The sequence below is a fragment of the Cervus canadensis genome, chromosome 9 (genome assembly GCF_019320065.1).
Source record: "Cervus canadensis isolate Bull #8, Minnesota chromosome 9, ASM1932006v1, whole genome shotgun sequence".
NCBI lineage: Eukaryota > Metazoa > Chordata > Mammalia > Artiodactyla > Cervidae > Cervus > Cervus canadensis.
This window is the reverse complement of record NC_057394.1, coordinates 81,469,085-81,487,729: the sequence shown is the minus strand read 5'-3', so window position 1 is coordinate 81,487,729 and position 18,645 is coordinate 81,469,085. Positions and strand designations below refer to the sequence as shown.

Genomic DNA, 18,645 nt, shown 5'->3' with positions numbered 1-18,645 from the left:
GGGGGCTGTGTAGGTCCTCAGCTCCTGGGTTTAGTAAGAGGTGCTTTTCTTTGCAGAAGCTTAACTTAAGCTACTGGTCCAGGGGATGTCACAGAAGGACATGTAGAACTGACCACAGTTGACTGCTGTTGAATGCAAGTGTGGCTCTTGGTCCTTTGTACGAAATGGACCTCATTATGTTTGTAGTCACTGCATTTCAGAGTTTAAAGAGACTTACTGCTCATCTAAATAAGGCCAATGGATACACAGTGGCTTGCCTGAAAAACCCATTTTTCTTTATTCCATTGTCTCCTTAGTGGCACATCTGTAAAAGTGCTCAAATGGGATGACAGACCTTTCACCCAAAGGTAGAATGCAACTCATAGAAAGAATTGTGAAAGGGAAACGGGAAAAAGAGAATTATGTATTAGTTATCTTTCAAATTCATCTAAACATGAAAAGTTAACTTTCTCTGGTGATGGAGAATATTCTGAGATAAGCAGAAAATGCTGACATAAATGTGAGTCTGTGAAACTTGTTTTACTAGACCTTGTAACTGAGTTTAAATTGTGAAATCAGATCTTAGTAGAAATCACATATTTAAAAGCCTTTATAAGTCTCTGAAATTTCCTGTTGATATTTGAAATTTATCTTAGGTAGAAGGCTACTGCTTGGCTACTGAGACACTGAGTCCTAAACTTCCTCTAAGAAAAGGAAATAATCGAGAAAGTATTTGAGGAACTGTGTCATCCTTAAAGTTAGGAAGAAGTTACCTTATTCATGGACAATTATATAAATGACAATAAGATACTGGTGGGGAATTTGTAGTGGATGGGCATTCTTTATGTTCAAGGTCTTAATTACTTCCCAGGGAGCATCACACAATGAACATAAAAAGGTCCAAACATACATAGGATACAGGTTTAGGGATTTGCGGTTTGTGATGGGAACACCATGGCCAATATACCAGCTGATGCTCATAAACACATTTCGTTTTTGAAATAAAAAACTATTGAGACACTTTGAGAAGCTTGGCTGTTGCTTTGTTTTATGTTGACAAAAACAACCTATACGTGGGCTTCCCTGGTGGCTCAGCTGGTAAAGAATCCGCCTGCAGTGTGGGAGATCTGGGTTTGATCCCTGGGTTGGGAAAATCCCCTGGAGGAGGGCATGACAACCCACTCTAATATTCTTGCCTGGAGAAGTCCATGGACAGAGGAGCCTGGTGGGCTATAGTGCATGGAGTTGCAAAGAGTAGGACACGACTGAGCAACTTTCACTTTCATGCATCTATACACAGCATTCTTTATAATAGCAGGTTCCAGGCAAATCTGCTGGCAAAGAACAGAAAGATTCAGGAATGGTACAGGGATGTGTATTAATCAGTAATATTTTGGTTGCCAACAATACAAACATCATTGGTTTCAGGAGTGTTTGCCATACTTCAAGCTATGTTTCCTAGCTTTTTCCTCCCTAGATCCTTCCTATGTAAAGCTTCCAGAGTTGCACATTATCTGAAGTAAAAAAAAGGAATTTATTCAATCACATAAAGTCCAGTGAGTGGACTGGGTTTCAGAAAAAGCTGGACCAATCAGGTCACACAATATTATCAGAAATGAATCTCAGGGAATTTCCTGGCAGTCCAGTGGTTTGCACTCCATGCTTCCATTGCATGGGGCACAGGTTCAATCCCTGGTCAGGGAACTAAGATCTCACAAGCCACAGGTGTGGCCAAAAAAAAAATGAGTCCCAGTCTTTGCTGCCTACACATGGTCTCTCCCAGTGGTACTAAGACGGCTGCTGGAAGCCCCAGACTTCACATCCTTCTTATAAGTCCCTACAGTCCCTCTGTCCTCAAGTTTCTCTCTGTAAGTCTCTCTGTAAAGCCCTCTAGTTCCCCCTGCTTGGATCACCTTTTCCCCTGGAGGTAAAGCCAGGTTTCCAGGGAGACTTACTCTGGTTGGCCAGCGTGACTTCCCTGGCCACATCTTTGTGGGAGAGGGAGCCTGAAACATTGTTAATCTCTCCCCCCGAACTGCTGGTAGTAAAAGATGACAAGTCACAGATGTCTGTCCACTGAGGGTTGATGAACCTCAGAGTTAGTGGAATATGAGTTTTTACTCATATCGTATGTGAGAGTACATGTGTTCAAATCTGTAGTTACCTTTTTTAAAAAAAAAATTGGAATGTAGCTGATTTACAGTCTTGTGTTTCAGAGTACAGCAATGAGATTCAGTTATACACATACATATATCTATCCTTTTTCAGATTCTTTTCCATTACAGGTTATAACAAGATAATGAAATATTGAATATAGTTCCCTGTGCTGTACAGCAAGTCCGGTTGTTTATCTGTTTTATTTACAGGACTGTGTAACTGTTAATCCCAAATCCTAATTTATCCCTCCCCCCAAAGCAATATTTACCTTTGTTGGTCCTTGGTCAGCAGATGTGAAAGAAAATACAGAAGCTTTAGTAAAGTCCTTCATTTTGTTTATATAAAACTGTGCTTTTTGTTTGTGCTATTACAGCTTCTAGATTTTTTTTTTTCAATCTCTCTGTTGGAAGACCTCTTTGGAGCTGCAAGAGAGGAGAGTAATTATGAGTGTGGCCCCTCGACACAGGTGACAAAGAGTTCGCTTTCTGGCTCCATGTCCTGCCTACCTGTGCGATCTTGGGCAAATTATTCAGCTTCTCTAATCCTGCATTTCCTCATCCACACAACAGAGGTAAAAATGTGCTTTCCTCTTTGTGTTGTTTGAAAATGAAAAGAAAACATGCAAGCAAAACTTTGAGCTTCTTGCTGCCACGGAGGAAGCACTCAGAAGTGCTGTTGTTATCAGTATTATGAAACCAGTTCATCTGCTTTTATGCCTGTTGGCTGTTCATGGTTGCCAGGTTGCCCTGTTAGCTGTTGAATTCCCCTGCACTCAGCAGCAGCTGCTGCGTTTCCTTCAAGAGGGGCTTCATTCCTGACCCCACCACCCTCAGGCTCAGCCTGGTCACCAGCACCTGCTCTGGTCACTGTCTGAATCTCACCCAGCGCACTATTCTTCTCTGTGGAATTCCAGCAAAGCGACACCTCTGAGCAACACCTCGTGCAAGAAGACACTTTTTCTTACTGTATTGTGAAAAATGGAAATATACCAACAAGTGTAAGAAGGAAATAAAAAACACCACCCAGAGGCAATAACAGCTAACATTTTAATACCTCACTCTTCAGATATGGGGATGCGTGTGTATATATATGTATACACACACACACATATGTAATAAATGAAAGTGAAAGTGTTAGTTGCTCAGTTGTATCTGATTCTTTGTAACCCCATGGACTGTAGTCCGCCAGATTCCTCTGTCCTTGGGATTCTCCAGGCAAGAATACTGGAGTGGGTTGCTATTTCCTCCTCCAGGGTGTCTTCCTGACCCAGGGATTAAACCTGAGTCTCCCGCATCGCATTGCGGGCAGCTTCTTCACTGTCTGAGTCACCAGGGAAACTTTCTATATATGTGTATTCAAAACTAGATCACAACATACACAGTGGCATTTTCTCTCTGTTCATTTAACATTTGACATTCACTTAACATAGTATGGTTTCTCAAACCATTAAATAGTCTTCAAAATTTTTGTTTTTAAAGAGAATCATTTTCTAGAAAGAATTTTAAATTATTTAAGTGCTCGTTCTTTTGTTGTTGTTATTGTTTTCCATTTATTTTTATTGGTTGGAGACTAATTACTTTACAATATTGTAGTGGTTTTTGCCATACATTGACATGAATCAGCCATGGATTTACATGTGTTCCCCATCCTGAACCCCCCCTCCCACCTTCCTCCCCATCCCATCCCTCTGGGTCATCCCAGTACACCAGCCCTGGATGCTCGGATGCTCGTTCTTTTGCTGTTGGGCTTGCTTTTCAGTTTTTTGCTATTAGGAATAACATTATTATGAGTATCCCAGGACAAGCATCTAAAATACTTGCTTCCTTTATTTAGTATTTTATTTTTTTTGGTTAGGTGGTGCAGCTTTCAGGACCTCAGTTCCCCAACCAGGAACTGAACCAGGCCACAGCAGTGAAAGCCTGGAATTCTAACCACTAGGCCACTGGGGAACTCCCTTTTATTAGGATTTTATTTTTTTGGCCACACCACAAGTGTGGTGTGCTCTTAGTTACACAAGAGCAAAAACTGAACCTGTGCCCCCTGCAGTGGAAGCTCAGAGTCTTAACCAGTGGACCGCCAGGGAATTCCCTTTATTAGCATTTTAAAAGTTGTGGTCTAGTTTCCCTGAAATATATACATATATATATATTATATATATAACCTCTCTCTGTATGCATGTGTATGTGTATGTATATATATATATATATACACACATATATGCTCAGTCACTCAGTCATGTCTGACTCTTTGCAACTCCATGGACTGTAGCCCACCAGGTTCCTCTGCCCATGGAATTTTCCAGGCTAGCATACTGGAGTTGGGTGCCATTTTTGACTCCATATATATATATACACACACACACATACATACATATATATATACACACATGTATACATATATGTCATATAAACACACCACAGTTTCTATATCAACTCATCTATGGACGGGCACTTAGGTTGCTTCCACATCTTGACTGTTATAAACAATGCTGCAGTGACCACAGCAGTGCCTATATCTTTTCAAATTAGTGTTTTCATTTTCTTCCAATAAATACCCAGAACTAGAATTGCTGGATTGTATGGCAGTTCTATTTTTACTTTTTTGAGGACCCTCCATACTGTTTCCATAGAGGCTGCACCAGTTACATTACCACCAACAGTGCATGAGGGTTCCTTTTTCTCCGCATCCTCACGACCACTAGTCCTTTCTTTTTTTAAACAAAACATTTATTTTTATCTATTTGACTGTAATCCTGTCTTAGTTGCAGCACACAGGACCTTAGATCTTAGTTGTGGCATGTGGGATCTAGTTCCCTGACCAGGGATTGAACCTGCGCCCCCTGCTTTGGGAGCACAGAGTCTTAGCCACTGGACCACCAGGGAAGTCCTGTATTTCTTGTCTTTGTGATGATAGCTATTCTTACATATGTGAGCTGATCCCGTTGTTTTGATTTGCATTTCTCTGATGATTAGTGATGTTGAATACCTTGCAAGAGATTTTTATAGACCAGAGAGAGCAGGAACAAGGAAGTGATACTGGGCATTTGCTGATCGGTTAAGACAGGGTGGTTGTTGTTCGGTCACTACTTTCCTTGTAAGGAACAAAGGGAAGTCTTGGAGCAGACAGGAAACTTGTGTTGAGCAGACAAGCCCTGATGGGTGGATGAGGCTTTCCTTTTCTGGGAGAGTCAAGCATAGAGCATAGAAATTTTGTTAAGTTTCGGTTTGCTGATGTGGGGCTTGGCGTAAGCAACTCATCTTGGGATTAATCTGGTTATTTTAACATTTGTTGTTCAGTTGCTTGGTTGTGTCTTACTCCTTGCAACCCCACGAACTGCAGCAACCAGGCTTCTCTATGCTCCACTGTCTCCTGGAGTCTGCCCAAACTCATGTCCATTGAGTCTGTGATAACCATTCTTTATCTAATCTTTTGTGTCTTGCTTTCATTCAGCTTCCCTCATAGCTCAGTTGGTAAAGAATCTGCCTGCAACGCAGGAAATCCTGGTTCAGTTCCTGGGTTGGGAAGATCCCTGGGAGAAGGGATAGGCTACCTACTCCAGTATTCTTGGGCTTCCCTGGTGGCTCAGTTGGTCAAGAATCCACCTGCAATTTGGGAGACCTGGGTCAATCCCTGGGTTGGGAAGATCCCCTGGGGAAGGGAATAGCTACCCACGCCAGTATTCTGACCTGGAGAATTCCATGGACTATGTATAGTCAGTCCATGGGGTCGCAATGAGTCTGACACAACTGAGTGACCTTCACTTTCATTCAACATCAGGCTGTTGAGATCCATCTTGTTGTATACATTGGTAATTGCAAATGCATCCCTTTTTACTGCTGAGTCATATCCTATGAATATATTGCAATTGTTTATCCAGGTACCTGTTGGGTTGTTCCCAGTGTGAAGTTGTTATTGTTCTTTAGTTGCTAAGTCATATCCAACTTTTTGGGATGGGCTGTAGCCCACCAGGCTTCTCTGTCCATGGGATTCTCTGGGTAAGAATACTGGGGTGGGTTGCCATGCCCTCCTCGAAGGGATCTTCCCAACCCATGGACTGAACCCATGTCTGCTATATCACAGGCGGATTCTCTACCACTGAGCCACCAGGGAAGCCCAATAAAACTACTATTAATATCCTCTTACAAGTCTTTTTGTAAATATGTGTTCATTTCTCATGGGTAAGTACCTAGAAGTGGTATCTCTGGGTTTATGGAAGGTGGATATTTAACTTCTACAGGGACTGTGAGTGTTCCAGAGTGGTTACAACATTCTACACTCTCACCAGCAATGTCTGAGTTCTGGTTGCTCAACACCCTCCACAATAATTTGGAGTCATTTATCCTTGACATCCTGTGGGTGTGTAGTGGACTACTGTTTTGTTTTTTTTTTTTTTAAATTGGAATATAATTGATCTACAATGTTGGGTTAGTTTCAGGTGTACTCAAAGTGCATCAGTTACACATGTATCCTCTTTTTAAAAGATTTCATTCTCAAATAGGTCATTACAGACTATGGTGTAGAGTTCTCTGTGTTGTATAGTGGGTCCTTATTACTTGTCTTTTTTATATATAGCAGTGGGTGTATACCAATCCCAGTCTCCCAGTTTATCCCTCCCCTCATCCTTTCCCCTCTGGCAACCAGATGTTTGTTTTCTACATGGGTGACTTATTTATGTTTCGTAAATAAGTTCATTTGTACCACTTTCTTAGGTTCCACACATGAGCAACATCACATGGTATCTGCTGTGATGTGCATTTTCCTGATGATGAACAAGTTGGGGCTGTTCTTTTAGTTGTGAGCTGCAGGAATTACTTATCCACTCTAGATCCAAGTCCTTGTTGAAAGGGTGCATTGTGAATATCTTTTCCTGGTCAGTGGATGGTCTATTCATTTTTTTGGCAGAAGAAATGACGTTTGATGATGTTCCATTTATTAGCTTTTCCTTTTCTGATCAGGGCTTTTTGTGGCCCAGCACAGGAAGTATTTTCTCCTCCATTTTCTTCTAGAAGTTCTGCTTAGGTTTTCACTTTTAAGTCTGCAGTCCATGTTGAGTTAATCATTGTGTATGGTTAAGGGGGTCAAGGTTATTTTTTTCCTATAAACATCAAGTTGTCACAGCACCATTTATTGAAGACTACCTTTTCCCTATTGAATTGCTTTAGTACCTCTCAAAATCATTTCCCCACACGTGCAGGTATCTGTTTCTGGGCTCTGTCTACTACCATGTCCACACTCCAGTGTCTTGAGTAGTGTTCACATTCAAGTAAGACCTGAAACCAGGCAGTGTAAGTCATCAGTTTTGTTCTTTGGGAGCCTGAATGCCTTACTTTCAGTGTGAAGGTTCTGCACATATTCCACTAATTTTTCAGTAAGTGTTTTATGATTTTGCTGCACTTACCACTAATACTTTATGAAAATCACAATTGCTTCCTGGTAGTTCTGATAGACTATATTTCCCAAAATGGCTGCAACGGTTTCCAATCCTCATGCTCTTGCAGACTCCCGCCACTCTCCCATCAGTAGATGGGGTCTTCTCTTTCCTGTCCCCTGGGACTGACTGGGCCCTTGTGGCTGTTTCAGCGAACAGGATGTGGAGGGAGAGATGGTGCATGATTTCCAAGCTTAGGTTGGAAGGGCTGACAGAGTGTCCACCTGCCTCTCTTTCCTGGGACCCCTGGATCCAGCCAGCATGTTGTGAGGAAGCCGGGATTACCAGGAGTGGCCATGTGCAGCGGTCCTGCTGCAGCCAGCATCGCAGCTGGAAGTGAAAGTGAATGAATGACTGAGGGGGAGGGCTTGCCACAACTACCACTTTGTCATCAGGAAAATAGACGGGCAGTTCTACTGCAGGTTGCTTTTTCTTTTCTTTTTAAATTTTATTTATTTTTATTTTTGGCCACACTAGGTCTTCCCTGCAGCTCTCGGGCTTTCTCTAGTTTTGACGAGCGGGCGCGACCCTTCCTTGTGGTGCGTAGGCTTCTCTTGTTGTGGAGCTCGGGCTCTAGGCTTCATGGGCTGCAGTAGTTGTGGTTCATGGGCTCTAGAGCGCAGTCTTGGTAGTTGTGGTGCATGGACTTAGTTGCCCTGAGGCATGTGGAATCTTTCTGGGCCAGAGATGGAACCCGTGTCCTCTGCAATGGCACGTGGATTCTTTACCACTGGATTGCCAGGGAAGTCCCATATTGCTTTTTCTATGTCTGGTGTGGTCCACTGCTCTCTAAAAACAATGGGTAACATTGAAAAGAATCTGGAGAAGAGTCTTCGAAATGCACTTTGCAGAGTTCTTAAGAAGGAACAGGGGAATAAAGATTTCCATTGATTGCTCTTCCTTCCCAGTTGTTGTTCAATCAATAAGTTGTGTCTGACTCTGTGACCCCATGAACTGACCCTTTGCCTAATCCTGTCAGAGTTGCTCTTTGGTTTGTTAGTTTGTAAATAACATCAGAGGAGAGCCTGAAAGGAAATTGGTCTGGGGACCAGAGGGAAAGGAAGGATGTTAGGGACTGGTGGCTTTCTGTGTCTGGATTTGTTTGTTCCCTAAACTGGGGAGCAGAGGTGTGCATGCTAGCTATACGCTTATCTGTGCCTTTTTACATGCCATATATATGCCTTTCCTTTACAAATATCTATAGACATGCATCACATATAAACGTGTGTTTGTGGCTAGTTGTGTCTGACTCTTTGTGACCCCATGGATTGTAGCCCGCCAGGCTCCTCCGTCCATGGGATTTCCCAGGCAAGAATACTGGAGTGGGCTGCTATTTCCTCCTCCAGGGGATGTTCCTGACCCAGGGATCGAACCCGCATCTCCTGTGTCTCCTGTGTCTCCCACAGTGGTGGGTTCTTTACCATTGAGCCACCTGGGAAGCCCATCCATATATAAAAGGTAGACATGTATATGTATACCTACTATGAACAGTTTTAAAAGGAAGTGAAGTTTTAATTTGAGGAAAATAAAGGGTTAAAAAATGGCTTAAAATCTTTTTAAAAAAATTTATTTATTTATTTGGCTGCACTGGGTCTAGAGAAAGAAATGACAACCCACTCCAATATTCTTGCCTGGAGAATCCCATGGACAGAGGAGCCTGGCGGGTATAGTCCCTGGGGTCGCAAAGAGTTGGACACAGCTGAGCGACTTTTTCACTTTTGATGAACATTTAAAAAGGAAATAGGGTTTTAGCTTGAGGAAAAGAAAGGCTTAAGAAATGGTTTAATGTCTTAAAATATATATGTATACACATATGTATATACATATATATATATTTCTTTGGTGGCACTGGGTCTTATCTGCAGCCCGTGGGGTCTTTGACGTTCCCTGTGGCAGGGAGGTTCTTTTAGTTTCAGCATGTGGGCTCTTCAGTGGCAGCATGTGAACTCTTAGTTAGAGCACGTGGGATCTAGTTTTCTGACCAGGGACTGAACCCGGGTCTCCTGCATTGGGAGTGAAGAGTATTAGCCACTGGACCACCAGAGAAGTCATTTGAAGTCTTATTTATAAATTTATAAAGATGAACTCACTGATAGAAACTTTTAGGATCACCCCAACAGCTGTGATGACCTCCTAAGAAAACATCTTCTGCCACCCTGAAGTTCAGCCCTGCAGTTCAGAACAAGTCCTCTTCCTCAACTTCCTGCTAAAGGCTCATTGCTTATCAGGAACCTGTTTTGTTTTGTTTTAGGGCCCAGGATAGGCAGGAATCCTACTTGAAGCTGAAATTCCCAGCCCTCAGTTTCCAAAGCAAGTTGTCCATTCCTTCTGCATTTTTTTCTAAGAATGGAGGCAGAGGCCAGCCAAGGGGGAGCTTGGCACCACATGGCTTTGCGTCTGGGGGAGGATTCTCTGTGCTGAACTCTGTTCTTTTTTTTTTTTTTTTCATTTATTTTTATTAGTTGGAGGCTAATTACTTTACAATATTGAAGTGGGTTTTGTCATACATTGACATGAATCAGCCATGGAGTTATACATGAACTCTGTTCTTGACAACCCTGATGTTTATGTTTTTTGAAGCTTAACGATCGCATCAGTAAATGCTGGGGCAGGCTCTTACTTACATCGTTGTGTGTGTGTGTGTGTGTGTGTGTTCACTTTGAGGTCAGAATTTTATCAGATATTAAACAGATTGTGCCCCCCTCCCTCACCCCCTCCTTTATGGAACTGTGCCCAGGAGGACCAAGCCCAGTTTCAACATTAAGGTAAAAACAACCAAAGTAGATCAAGTGATCTTGGACCAGTCCCCTCACCCCTCAATGATTCTGTTTCTGTGGCACAAGGTGTGAGTGTGTGTATGTGTGTGTGTATCCGGCGTTAAGTGATGCCCACATGTCTTATAGCTTTAACAACCCACCAGGTAGAGCTGGAGGGAGGTTGTGTGGTGGTGGGGGTGGGGGTGGTGGTAGGAGTCTAGGGACCCAGGACTTCACTGGGGATAAGGCCACCATCGGGCACCTTAGAAATACCTGTTCCTGTGAGGTTCCGCATAAGGCCCCAGCAGACCGGACACGGAGGAAATGGAAGAACAGAAACTGCGGGGGAGGGGGCGTAAAAAGAGAAAGCACGCGTCCTGACCGCCTCACATCAGCGCCCTACGGCAAGTGCAGGGAAACCAGAGACAAAGTCCCTGAGGGGCGCGCGTCCCCGAGGCGAACCCCCAAAGCACGGATCCCCTGCCCCGCCCCGCGCCTTCTCCGCACCTGCAGGCGCCCCATCCTGCGTGACGTTCGGCTGCTTCCCGGAGCCCTGGGCTCCCCCCCCGCACCCCGCGCCCGCAGCCCGCAGCCCCGGCGCCGCCGCACTGGGCGCCGCAGCGGCACGGAAGGCGCAGCCCCGCGCAGAGGCCGCCCGCTCCCGTCCGGCGCGCCCCCCATGGCCCTCGGGCCGCCGGCCCCGCGCCCAGCCCCGCGCAGCGCCCGCGGGGGGCGCGATGTCCAACGGCCCCGGCCGCGCCCAGGCTCTTAGGATGTCCCTGCCCGGGAGGCCGCGGATCCGCGCGTCCGTGGGTGAGAGCGGGGGCGCGGACTTGGGGGTTCTGGGCGGGGGCGCGGGCGGAGTGGGGGGGCGCGGGCGGGGCGGGCCAGGGGCGCGGTCAGGACACAGCGCCCCGCCCTCCGTCCGCGCCTCCGACCCCTCCCAGCGCTGCGAGGCCCAGGCCGGGGGTGGGGGCAGGTCCCCCCGGGATGGGGAAGCGAGGGGTCCGGCTCGCCTCCAGCCCCCCCATCTCTCCACCCCCACCCCCGTCCCCTCTGCGGTGGGCTCGGGGCGGGCGGCGCACCAGCATCTCGCCCCTCTGGCCTCGCCGCGCGTCTCGCTGCCGCAGAGCTGGGGTGGGGGGCGGCGGGGCACCAGGCGCTGTGACTCCCTGGGGACCCCGCGGCCGCGCGCAGCGACGCCGGAGCCGCTGACCCCCTCCCTCCCCCCACCCCCAGGGGCCGCCCGGCGCCCCCGCGAGGCGGCACTGCGCCTCGGAGGCCCGGTCGTTAGAGCCACACGCAGCCCGGCGCGTCGAGGGCGGCCTCGGGCCGCCAGTCCTCAGGAGCCGTGTGTGGTTTGTTATGTAAACGTGTGTAGGGACCACAGGCTTGTGGAGCTGGGTGTCACGTGATGGTGATACAGGATGCTCTATCGATACCCTTCGATCATAACATATTGAAAGGGCGCTTCTAAACGATTAGATTTCGTGCCACTTCGGGGCTCTTGACAAGTTTGTAGGTACATACAGGCAGGTGCAGGGTTTGCGGCTTGCAGCTGGGGTCGCTGGTAGTAGCCTCCCGCGGATTTTGTTTGAGAAAATAGGCATATAAAAATAAGTGACTTCCCTATTCCTGTGGCTGAATAATGTGAAAGGGAAGCAGCTTATCAGACAGTCTAGACTGGTGTTTCCGAGGCTTGAGTGATGTCGGGGCACCTTCGGAGTCACTTGCAGAGAATCCCAGCGGCCGAGGATAAGGGGGCTGATGGGCTGAGACCAGACTGCCGGAGTCCTGGGTCGGGGGAGGGCGGATGGTCCCTGTGTGGGTGCCAAGGGGGAAGGGGGTACAGCTGCCTTGTGTTTGAAGGTAGGACCTGCAGCATTTGCTCATGCTTAGGATGGAGGGTGTAAGTGAAAGAGGAGATGCAAAGTTGGAGGTTTTGGGTCCAAGAAATGGTTACTGAGATGGGAAAAAGTTCAGGAAGAGCAGGGTTCTGTTTTTTTGGGGGGGAGAGGAGATCAGGAGTTTGGTTTTGAACCTGTGAAGTGCCAGCCAGAGAGCCCAGTGGAGAGAGGCAGGCTGGTGAGGAGAGGAGAACCGTGAGGATTGCCCAGCAGGATGGGCTCTCAGGATGGGGTTTGACCAGCACTCACTCAGGCTGCCATCTGGAAAGAGTCCCCAGTTTGCCTTCAGGCCCTGCTCTTGCTCTGTCGGAAGTCTTCCTGATTTTTGAGCCAGGGGCCTGTGCTTTCATTTGGCTCTGAGCCCTGCTGATTACGTAACCCATGTGTTTACATGTGGGCAAAACGAGAGGGGTCCTTGCCCAGAGCCCTGGGCACTCCACGTTTCAAGGTCAGGGAGATGCAGGCGGAAGCAGGGGGCTGCGAGGTTTGTCAGTGAGCTCAGAGGGAGCTGAGAGACCATGTCCAGGAAGCGGGGTGTCTGGCTGGGCCTGGCATCACCCCAGGCTCAGGACAGGTGAGGCCTGAGAATCATCCGTTTGTTCAGCAGCAGGAAAGGGAGGGCATTGGTGACCTTGCAGGACTGATTCTATGTGATCCCGGGAAGAATGTCCATAAGAGACAAAGAGGACAGGCGTTGGAAACAGCTTGACCAGAAAACTCTTTGGGGTGAACTTTGTTGCTAGGGAGCGTGGAGCAGAGGGGGAGTGGTCGCTGGGGGAGGATATGAGTTCTAGAAGGCCGTTTTAAGGCTAATGTGACAGTTGTACAGTTGTTGGCATGGACGTAAAAGCCAGGGGAGAAGGGAGGGCAGTGTTCTGAGGTTCTGAGATTCAGAGAAGAGAGCACGTCATCAGGGTGGAGCAGTGGAGACACGTCCAGAGGTGGAGGATGGGGGGGGGCCTCGCTCTTGGATAGGCTGCGAGATGGGAGTTTATTTGGGGTCTATTACACTTCCTGGAGGCTCAGATGGTAAAGAATCTGCTTGCAATGCAGGAGACCCTGGTTCGATTCCTGGGTCAGGAAGATCCCCTGGAAAAGGGATAGGCTACCCAATCCAGTATTCTTGGGTTTCTCTGGTGGCTCAGATGGTAAAGAATCCACCTGCAATGTGGGAGACCTGGGTTTGACTCCTGGGTTGGGAAGATGCCCTGGGGCAGGGAACAGCTACCCACTCCAGTATTCTTGCCTGGATGATTCCCTGGACAGAGGAGCCTGGCAGTCCTACAGTCCACAGAATTGCAAAAAGTCAGACATGACTGAGCGACTTTCACTTTTTCACTACACACTGTGTAAGGAAGAGGGAGGCCTTGACAGTGTGGGCTCTCTGGGGCACACATTTGAACTTGCCTAAAGGGCCTGTTGGGCCTTCCCAGGTGACACTAGAGGTAAACAACCAGCCTGCCAATGCAGTAGATGTAAGAGACATGGGTTCTATCCCAAGGTGGAGAAGATCCCCTGAAGAAGGGAATGGCAACCCACTCCAGTATTCTTGCCTGGACTGAGAAGCCTGACGGGCTATATTCATGGGGTCACAAAGATTCAGACATGACTGAGCATGCATCCAAAGACTAAAAGAAAAAAGGAGGGGGATTATTCACAAATTACAGTTTAAATTGGTTTTGCTAGTGCCTAGCAAATCTTAGCTACAGTCCATGGGGTCGATAAGAGTCAGACACGACTGAGTGGCTTCACTTTCACTCTTCACTTTCATGCACTGGAGAAGGAAATAGCAACCCACTCCAGTATTCTTGCCTGGAGAATCCCAGGGACGGGAGCCTGGTAGACTGCCGTCTATGGGGTCGCACAGAGTCGGACACGATTGACGTGACTTAGCAGCAGCAGCAGCAGCGAATCTTTGGGGTTTCTATATTGATTGTGTATCCAACAATCTAGTGGGCTGTCTTAAGAATTTTTTTTTAATTAATTTTTTATTGAAGGATAATTGCTTTAGAGAACTTTGCTGTTTTCCGTCAAACCTCAACATGAATCAGCCATAGGTATACATATATTCCCCCCCTTTTGAACCTCCCTCCCATCTCCCTCCCCTTCTCACCCCTCTAGGTTGATACAGAGCCCCTGTTTGAGTTTCCTGAGCCATACAGCAAATTCCCATATGGCTATCTATTTTACATATGGTAATGTAAGTGTCCATGTTACTCTTTTCATACATCTCACCCTCTCCTCCCTTCTATGTCTATAAGTCTATTCTCTATGTCTGTTTTTCCATTGTTGCCCTATAAGTGAATTCTTCAGTACCATTTTTCTAGATTCCGTATATATGTGTTAGAATACGGTATTTATCTTTCTCTTTCTGACTCAATTCTGTATAACAGGTTCTAGGTTCATCCAACTCATTAGAACTGACTCAAATGCATTCCTTTTTATGGCTGAATAATATTCCATTGTGTATATATACTACAACTTCTTTATCCATCATCTGTTGATGACATCTAGGTTGCTTCCATGTTCTAGCTATTGTAAATAGTGCTGCAATGGACAATGGGGTACATGTGTCTCTTTCAGTTTTGGTTTCCTCAGGGTATATGCCTAGGAGTGGAATTGCTGGGTCATATGGTGGTTTTATTCCTAGTTTTTAAAGCAATCTCCATACTGTCTTCTATAGTGGCTGTATCAATTTACATTCCCACCAACAGTGCAAGAGTGTTCCCTTTTCTCCACACCCTTTTCAGCATTTATTGTTTGCAGATTTTTGATGAGGGCCATTCTGAACAGTGTGAGGTGATATCTCATTGTAGTTGTGATTTGCATTTCTCTAATATAAGCAATGTTGAACATCTTCTCATATGTTTGTTAACCATCTGTATGTCTTCTTTGGAGAAATGTCTGTTTAGGTCTTTTCCCCACTTTTTGATTGGGTTGTATGTTTTTCTGGTATTGAGTTGTATAAGTTGCTTGTATATTTTGGAAATTAATCCTTCGTCAGTGTTTCATTTGTTATTATTTTCTCCCATTCTGTGGGTTGTCTTTTCACTTTGCTTATAGTTTCCTTTACTGTGCAAAAGCTTTTAAGTTTAATCAGGTCCAACTTGTTTACTTTTGTTTTTATTTCTGTTACTTTAGGAGGTGGGTCATAGAGGATCTTGCTTTGATTTATGTCATCAAGTGTTCTGCCTTTGTTCTCCTCAAAGAGTTTTATAGTTTCTGGTCTTACATTTAGGTCTTTAATCCATTTTGAGTTAATCTTTGTGTATGGTGTTAGGAAGTGTTCTAATTTCATTCTTTTACATGTAGCTGTCCAGTTTTCCCAGCACCATTTATTGAAGAGGCTGTCTTTGCCCCATTGTATATTCTTGCCTCCCTTGTCAAAAATAAGGTACCCATAGGTGTGTGGGTTTATTGCTAATCTTTCTACCTTGTTCCATTGGTCTATATTTCTGTTTTAGTGCCAGTACCATACTGTCTTGATGACTATAGCTTTGTAATATAACCTGAAGTCAGGAAGCTTGATTCCTCCAGCTCCATTCTTCTTTCTCAACTGCTTTAGCTATTTGGGGGTCTTTTGTGTTTCCATATGAATTGTGAAATTTTTTGTTCTAGTTCTGTGAAAAATGCCATTGGTAAGTTGATAGGGATTGCATTAAATCTGTAGATTGTTTTTGGTAGTATAGTAATTTTCTCAATATTGATTCTTCCTATCCAGGAACATGGACTATCTCTCCATCTGTTTATGTCATCTTTGATTTCTTTCTTTAGTGTCTTCTAATTTTCTATGTACAGTTCTTTTGTATCTTTAGGTAAGTTCATTCCTAGATATTTAATTCTTTTTGTTGCAGTGGTGAATGGCATTGATTCCTTAATTGCTCTTTCTGATTTTTCATTGTTAGTATATAGAAATGCAAGTGGTTTCTGTATATTGATTTTGTATCCTGCAACTTTGCTAAATTCACTGATTAGCTCTAGTAATTTTCTGATTCTATCTTTAGGGTTTTCTATGTACAGTATCATGTCATCTGCAAACAGTGGGAGCTTTATTTCTTATTTTCTGATCTGGATTCCTTTTATTTCTTTTTCTTCTGATTGCTGTAGCTAGGACTTTCAGAACTATGTTGAATAATAGTGGCAAGGATTTTGATAGTTTATGGATTCATTACAACTTTCAAGCCTAGGTAGTCTCAGTATCTGCCGATAGTATCTACTTTATAAATGCTATAATATTTTTTCCCGTTTGATTATATTTGCTAGTACTGCCAATAAATGGTTACCGGAAGTGCAATAAGGGGATGCTTCCAGGATCTTGTGCTTCTGGAGTGTGAAGTTTGCTCTCAAGCTGTAGTTCTGTTACACTAGGGAAGGACTCTTGCCCTCCTACCTATACCCGGTTCAGTATGGGCAAAGGCTGGTTTGCTTGCACCTTTTAGATAATCATAAGAAACCAGAAAATACATCAAGATTCCTGGTGGTTTTGGGGGTCTCTCCCTTTCACCTCTGGAACTTTGTGTTGATTAAAGTGAATCATGGAGCATCTATCAGAATGGCTATTATGAAAAGTGGTGACATCACCAAACACGTGCCAGGGTCCAGAGAAACTGGATCACTCATACCTTAGTGGTGGGCAGGTAAAACGGTCCAGCCAACCACTCAGGAAGAACGTTTGGCAATTTCTTACAAAACTGAACCTGCAGTGTCCTTTGACATAGCAGTTGTACCCTTGGGCATTTATTTCAGAGAAACAGAATCTTCCCTTCACACAAAAACTTGTACATCAATATTCATAGCAGCTGCACTAGATGGCCAAAAACTAGATGTCCTTCTGATAGCCAAAAACTAGATGTCCTTCTGTGGCTGGGTGATTGAACAAGAACTGTGGTGTCTCTGTACCAGGGATCACTGCTGAGCAATAAACAGGAACCTAGTACAGCAATATGGGTGGATCTGCAGAGAATTCTGCTGAGTGAAAAAAGTCCAGTCCCAATAGGTTATATGCTGTCTGATCCCATTGATATAACATTCATGAAATGCAACATTGTATTAATAGAAATGGAGAGCTGGCTAGTGGTTGCTGGGGTGCAGGAGGGTGCAGGGGTGGGAGGGGTACAGGGCAACATGGGCATCCTTGTGCTGATGGGCATTTCTGCGTCTTGAGTTCCTCCATGTCAGTATCCTTCTTGTGATGCTGCCTTATAGTTTTGCAAGATGGTGCCACTGGGGGAACCAGCTGGAGGGTACATGCAATCTCAATGTCGTCTCAGTTTTAAATGGTTTTATTTATTTATTTTTTTAGCTGCACTGGGTCTTGGTTGCTTTAAGGGCTTTTCTCTAGTTGTGGAGAGTGGGAGCTGCTCTCCAGTTGCAGTGTATGGGCTTCTCATTGCAGTGGCTTCTCTGGTTTCTGAGCACAGGCTCTAGGGGGCATGGGCTCAGTAGTGGTGGTGCACAGGCTTAGTTTCTCCACAGCATGTGAGGTCTTCCTGGTTGAGGGATCAAACCCATGGCTTCTGCATTGGCAAGCAGATTCTTTACCACTGAATCACCAGGGAAGCCCTCAGTTGTCATTTCTTACAACTGCATGTGCATCTGAAATGATCTCAAAGTATAAAATTTAATATACAAAAGTAAGGCATAGTCATTTTTCATCAGCTCAAATGGTTAATTGTCATGTTCCAGGTCTTGTGGTATATTCCCATTGAAGACATTTGAATTATGCTATTATAACTTCCATGATAGGATGTTCCTTCAGGGCAATTAGATTGCCCACCACCTTTGTCTGTAACACCACGGAGCCTCTGTGTTTAAGAAGCTTTGTGCTTGGCACGTTACCTCCTGCTTGATGTATCTTGGCAGGGTGTGAGCAGGGGTGAGCTTAGACAATAGGGTACTCCCTTCGAAGTGTGCTTCTCATTTTTTGCAAACTAGCAATGAAGGGATCAGCGGTCAGGGTCTGCTTTCAGATTATGTGCCAACAGACATAGAGAACAGACTTGTGGTTGCCAAGTGGGTGAGGGGTGGGGAAGGGGTGTCTGGGAGCTTGAGCTTAGTACATATAATCTATTACGTATAGACTGGATAAGCAGCAGTTCCTACTGTACGGCACAGGGAGCTGTATTCAATGTCCTGTGATCCACCATAATGAAAGAGACTGTGAAAAAGAATATACGTATGTATAACTGAGTCACCTTGCTGCACAGTAGAAATGAACACATTGTAAATCAACTAAACTTCAATAAAATATTTTTTTAAAAAGACTTCATGCCAAGCTGCATGTGCTAAGTTGCTTCAGTCATGTCTGACTCTTTGTGACCCTGTGGACTATATAGCCCACCAGGTTCCTCTGTCTGTCTATGGGATTCTCCAGGCAAGAATACTGGAGTGAGTTGCCACGTGCATCTCCAGGGGATCT

At 45.3% G+C, this 18,645-nt stretch overlaps 1 protein-coding gene across 1 annotated transcript in view; it reads left to right on the top strand.

Annotated features, from left to right (window-relative positions):
• Window positions 1-10,914: 10,914 nt before the first annotated feature.
• The window catches only part of ATP8A2 (ATPase phospholipid transporting 8A2), a 448,688-nt gene continuing 440,957 nt past the window's right edge, over window positions 10,915-18,645 (top strand). Inside the window, exon 1 of the mRNA XM_043478109.1 lies at window positions 10,915-11,133. Within this exon, the coding sequence (XP_043334044.1) occupies window positions 11,058-11,133 (76 nt within the window). The 5' untranslated portion in view covers window positions 10,915-11,057. The remainder of the gene's footprint in view (window positions 11,134-18,645) is intronic.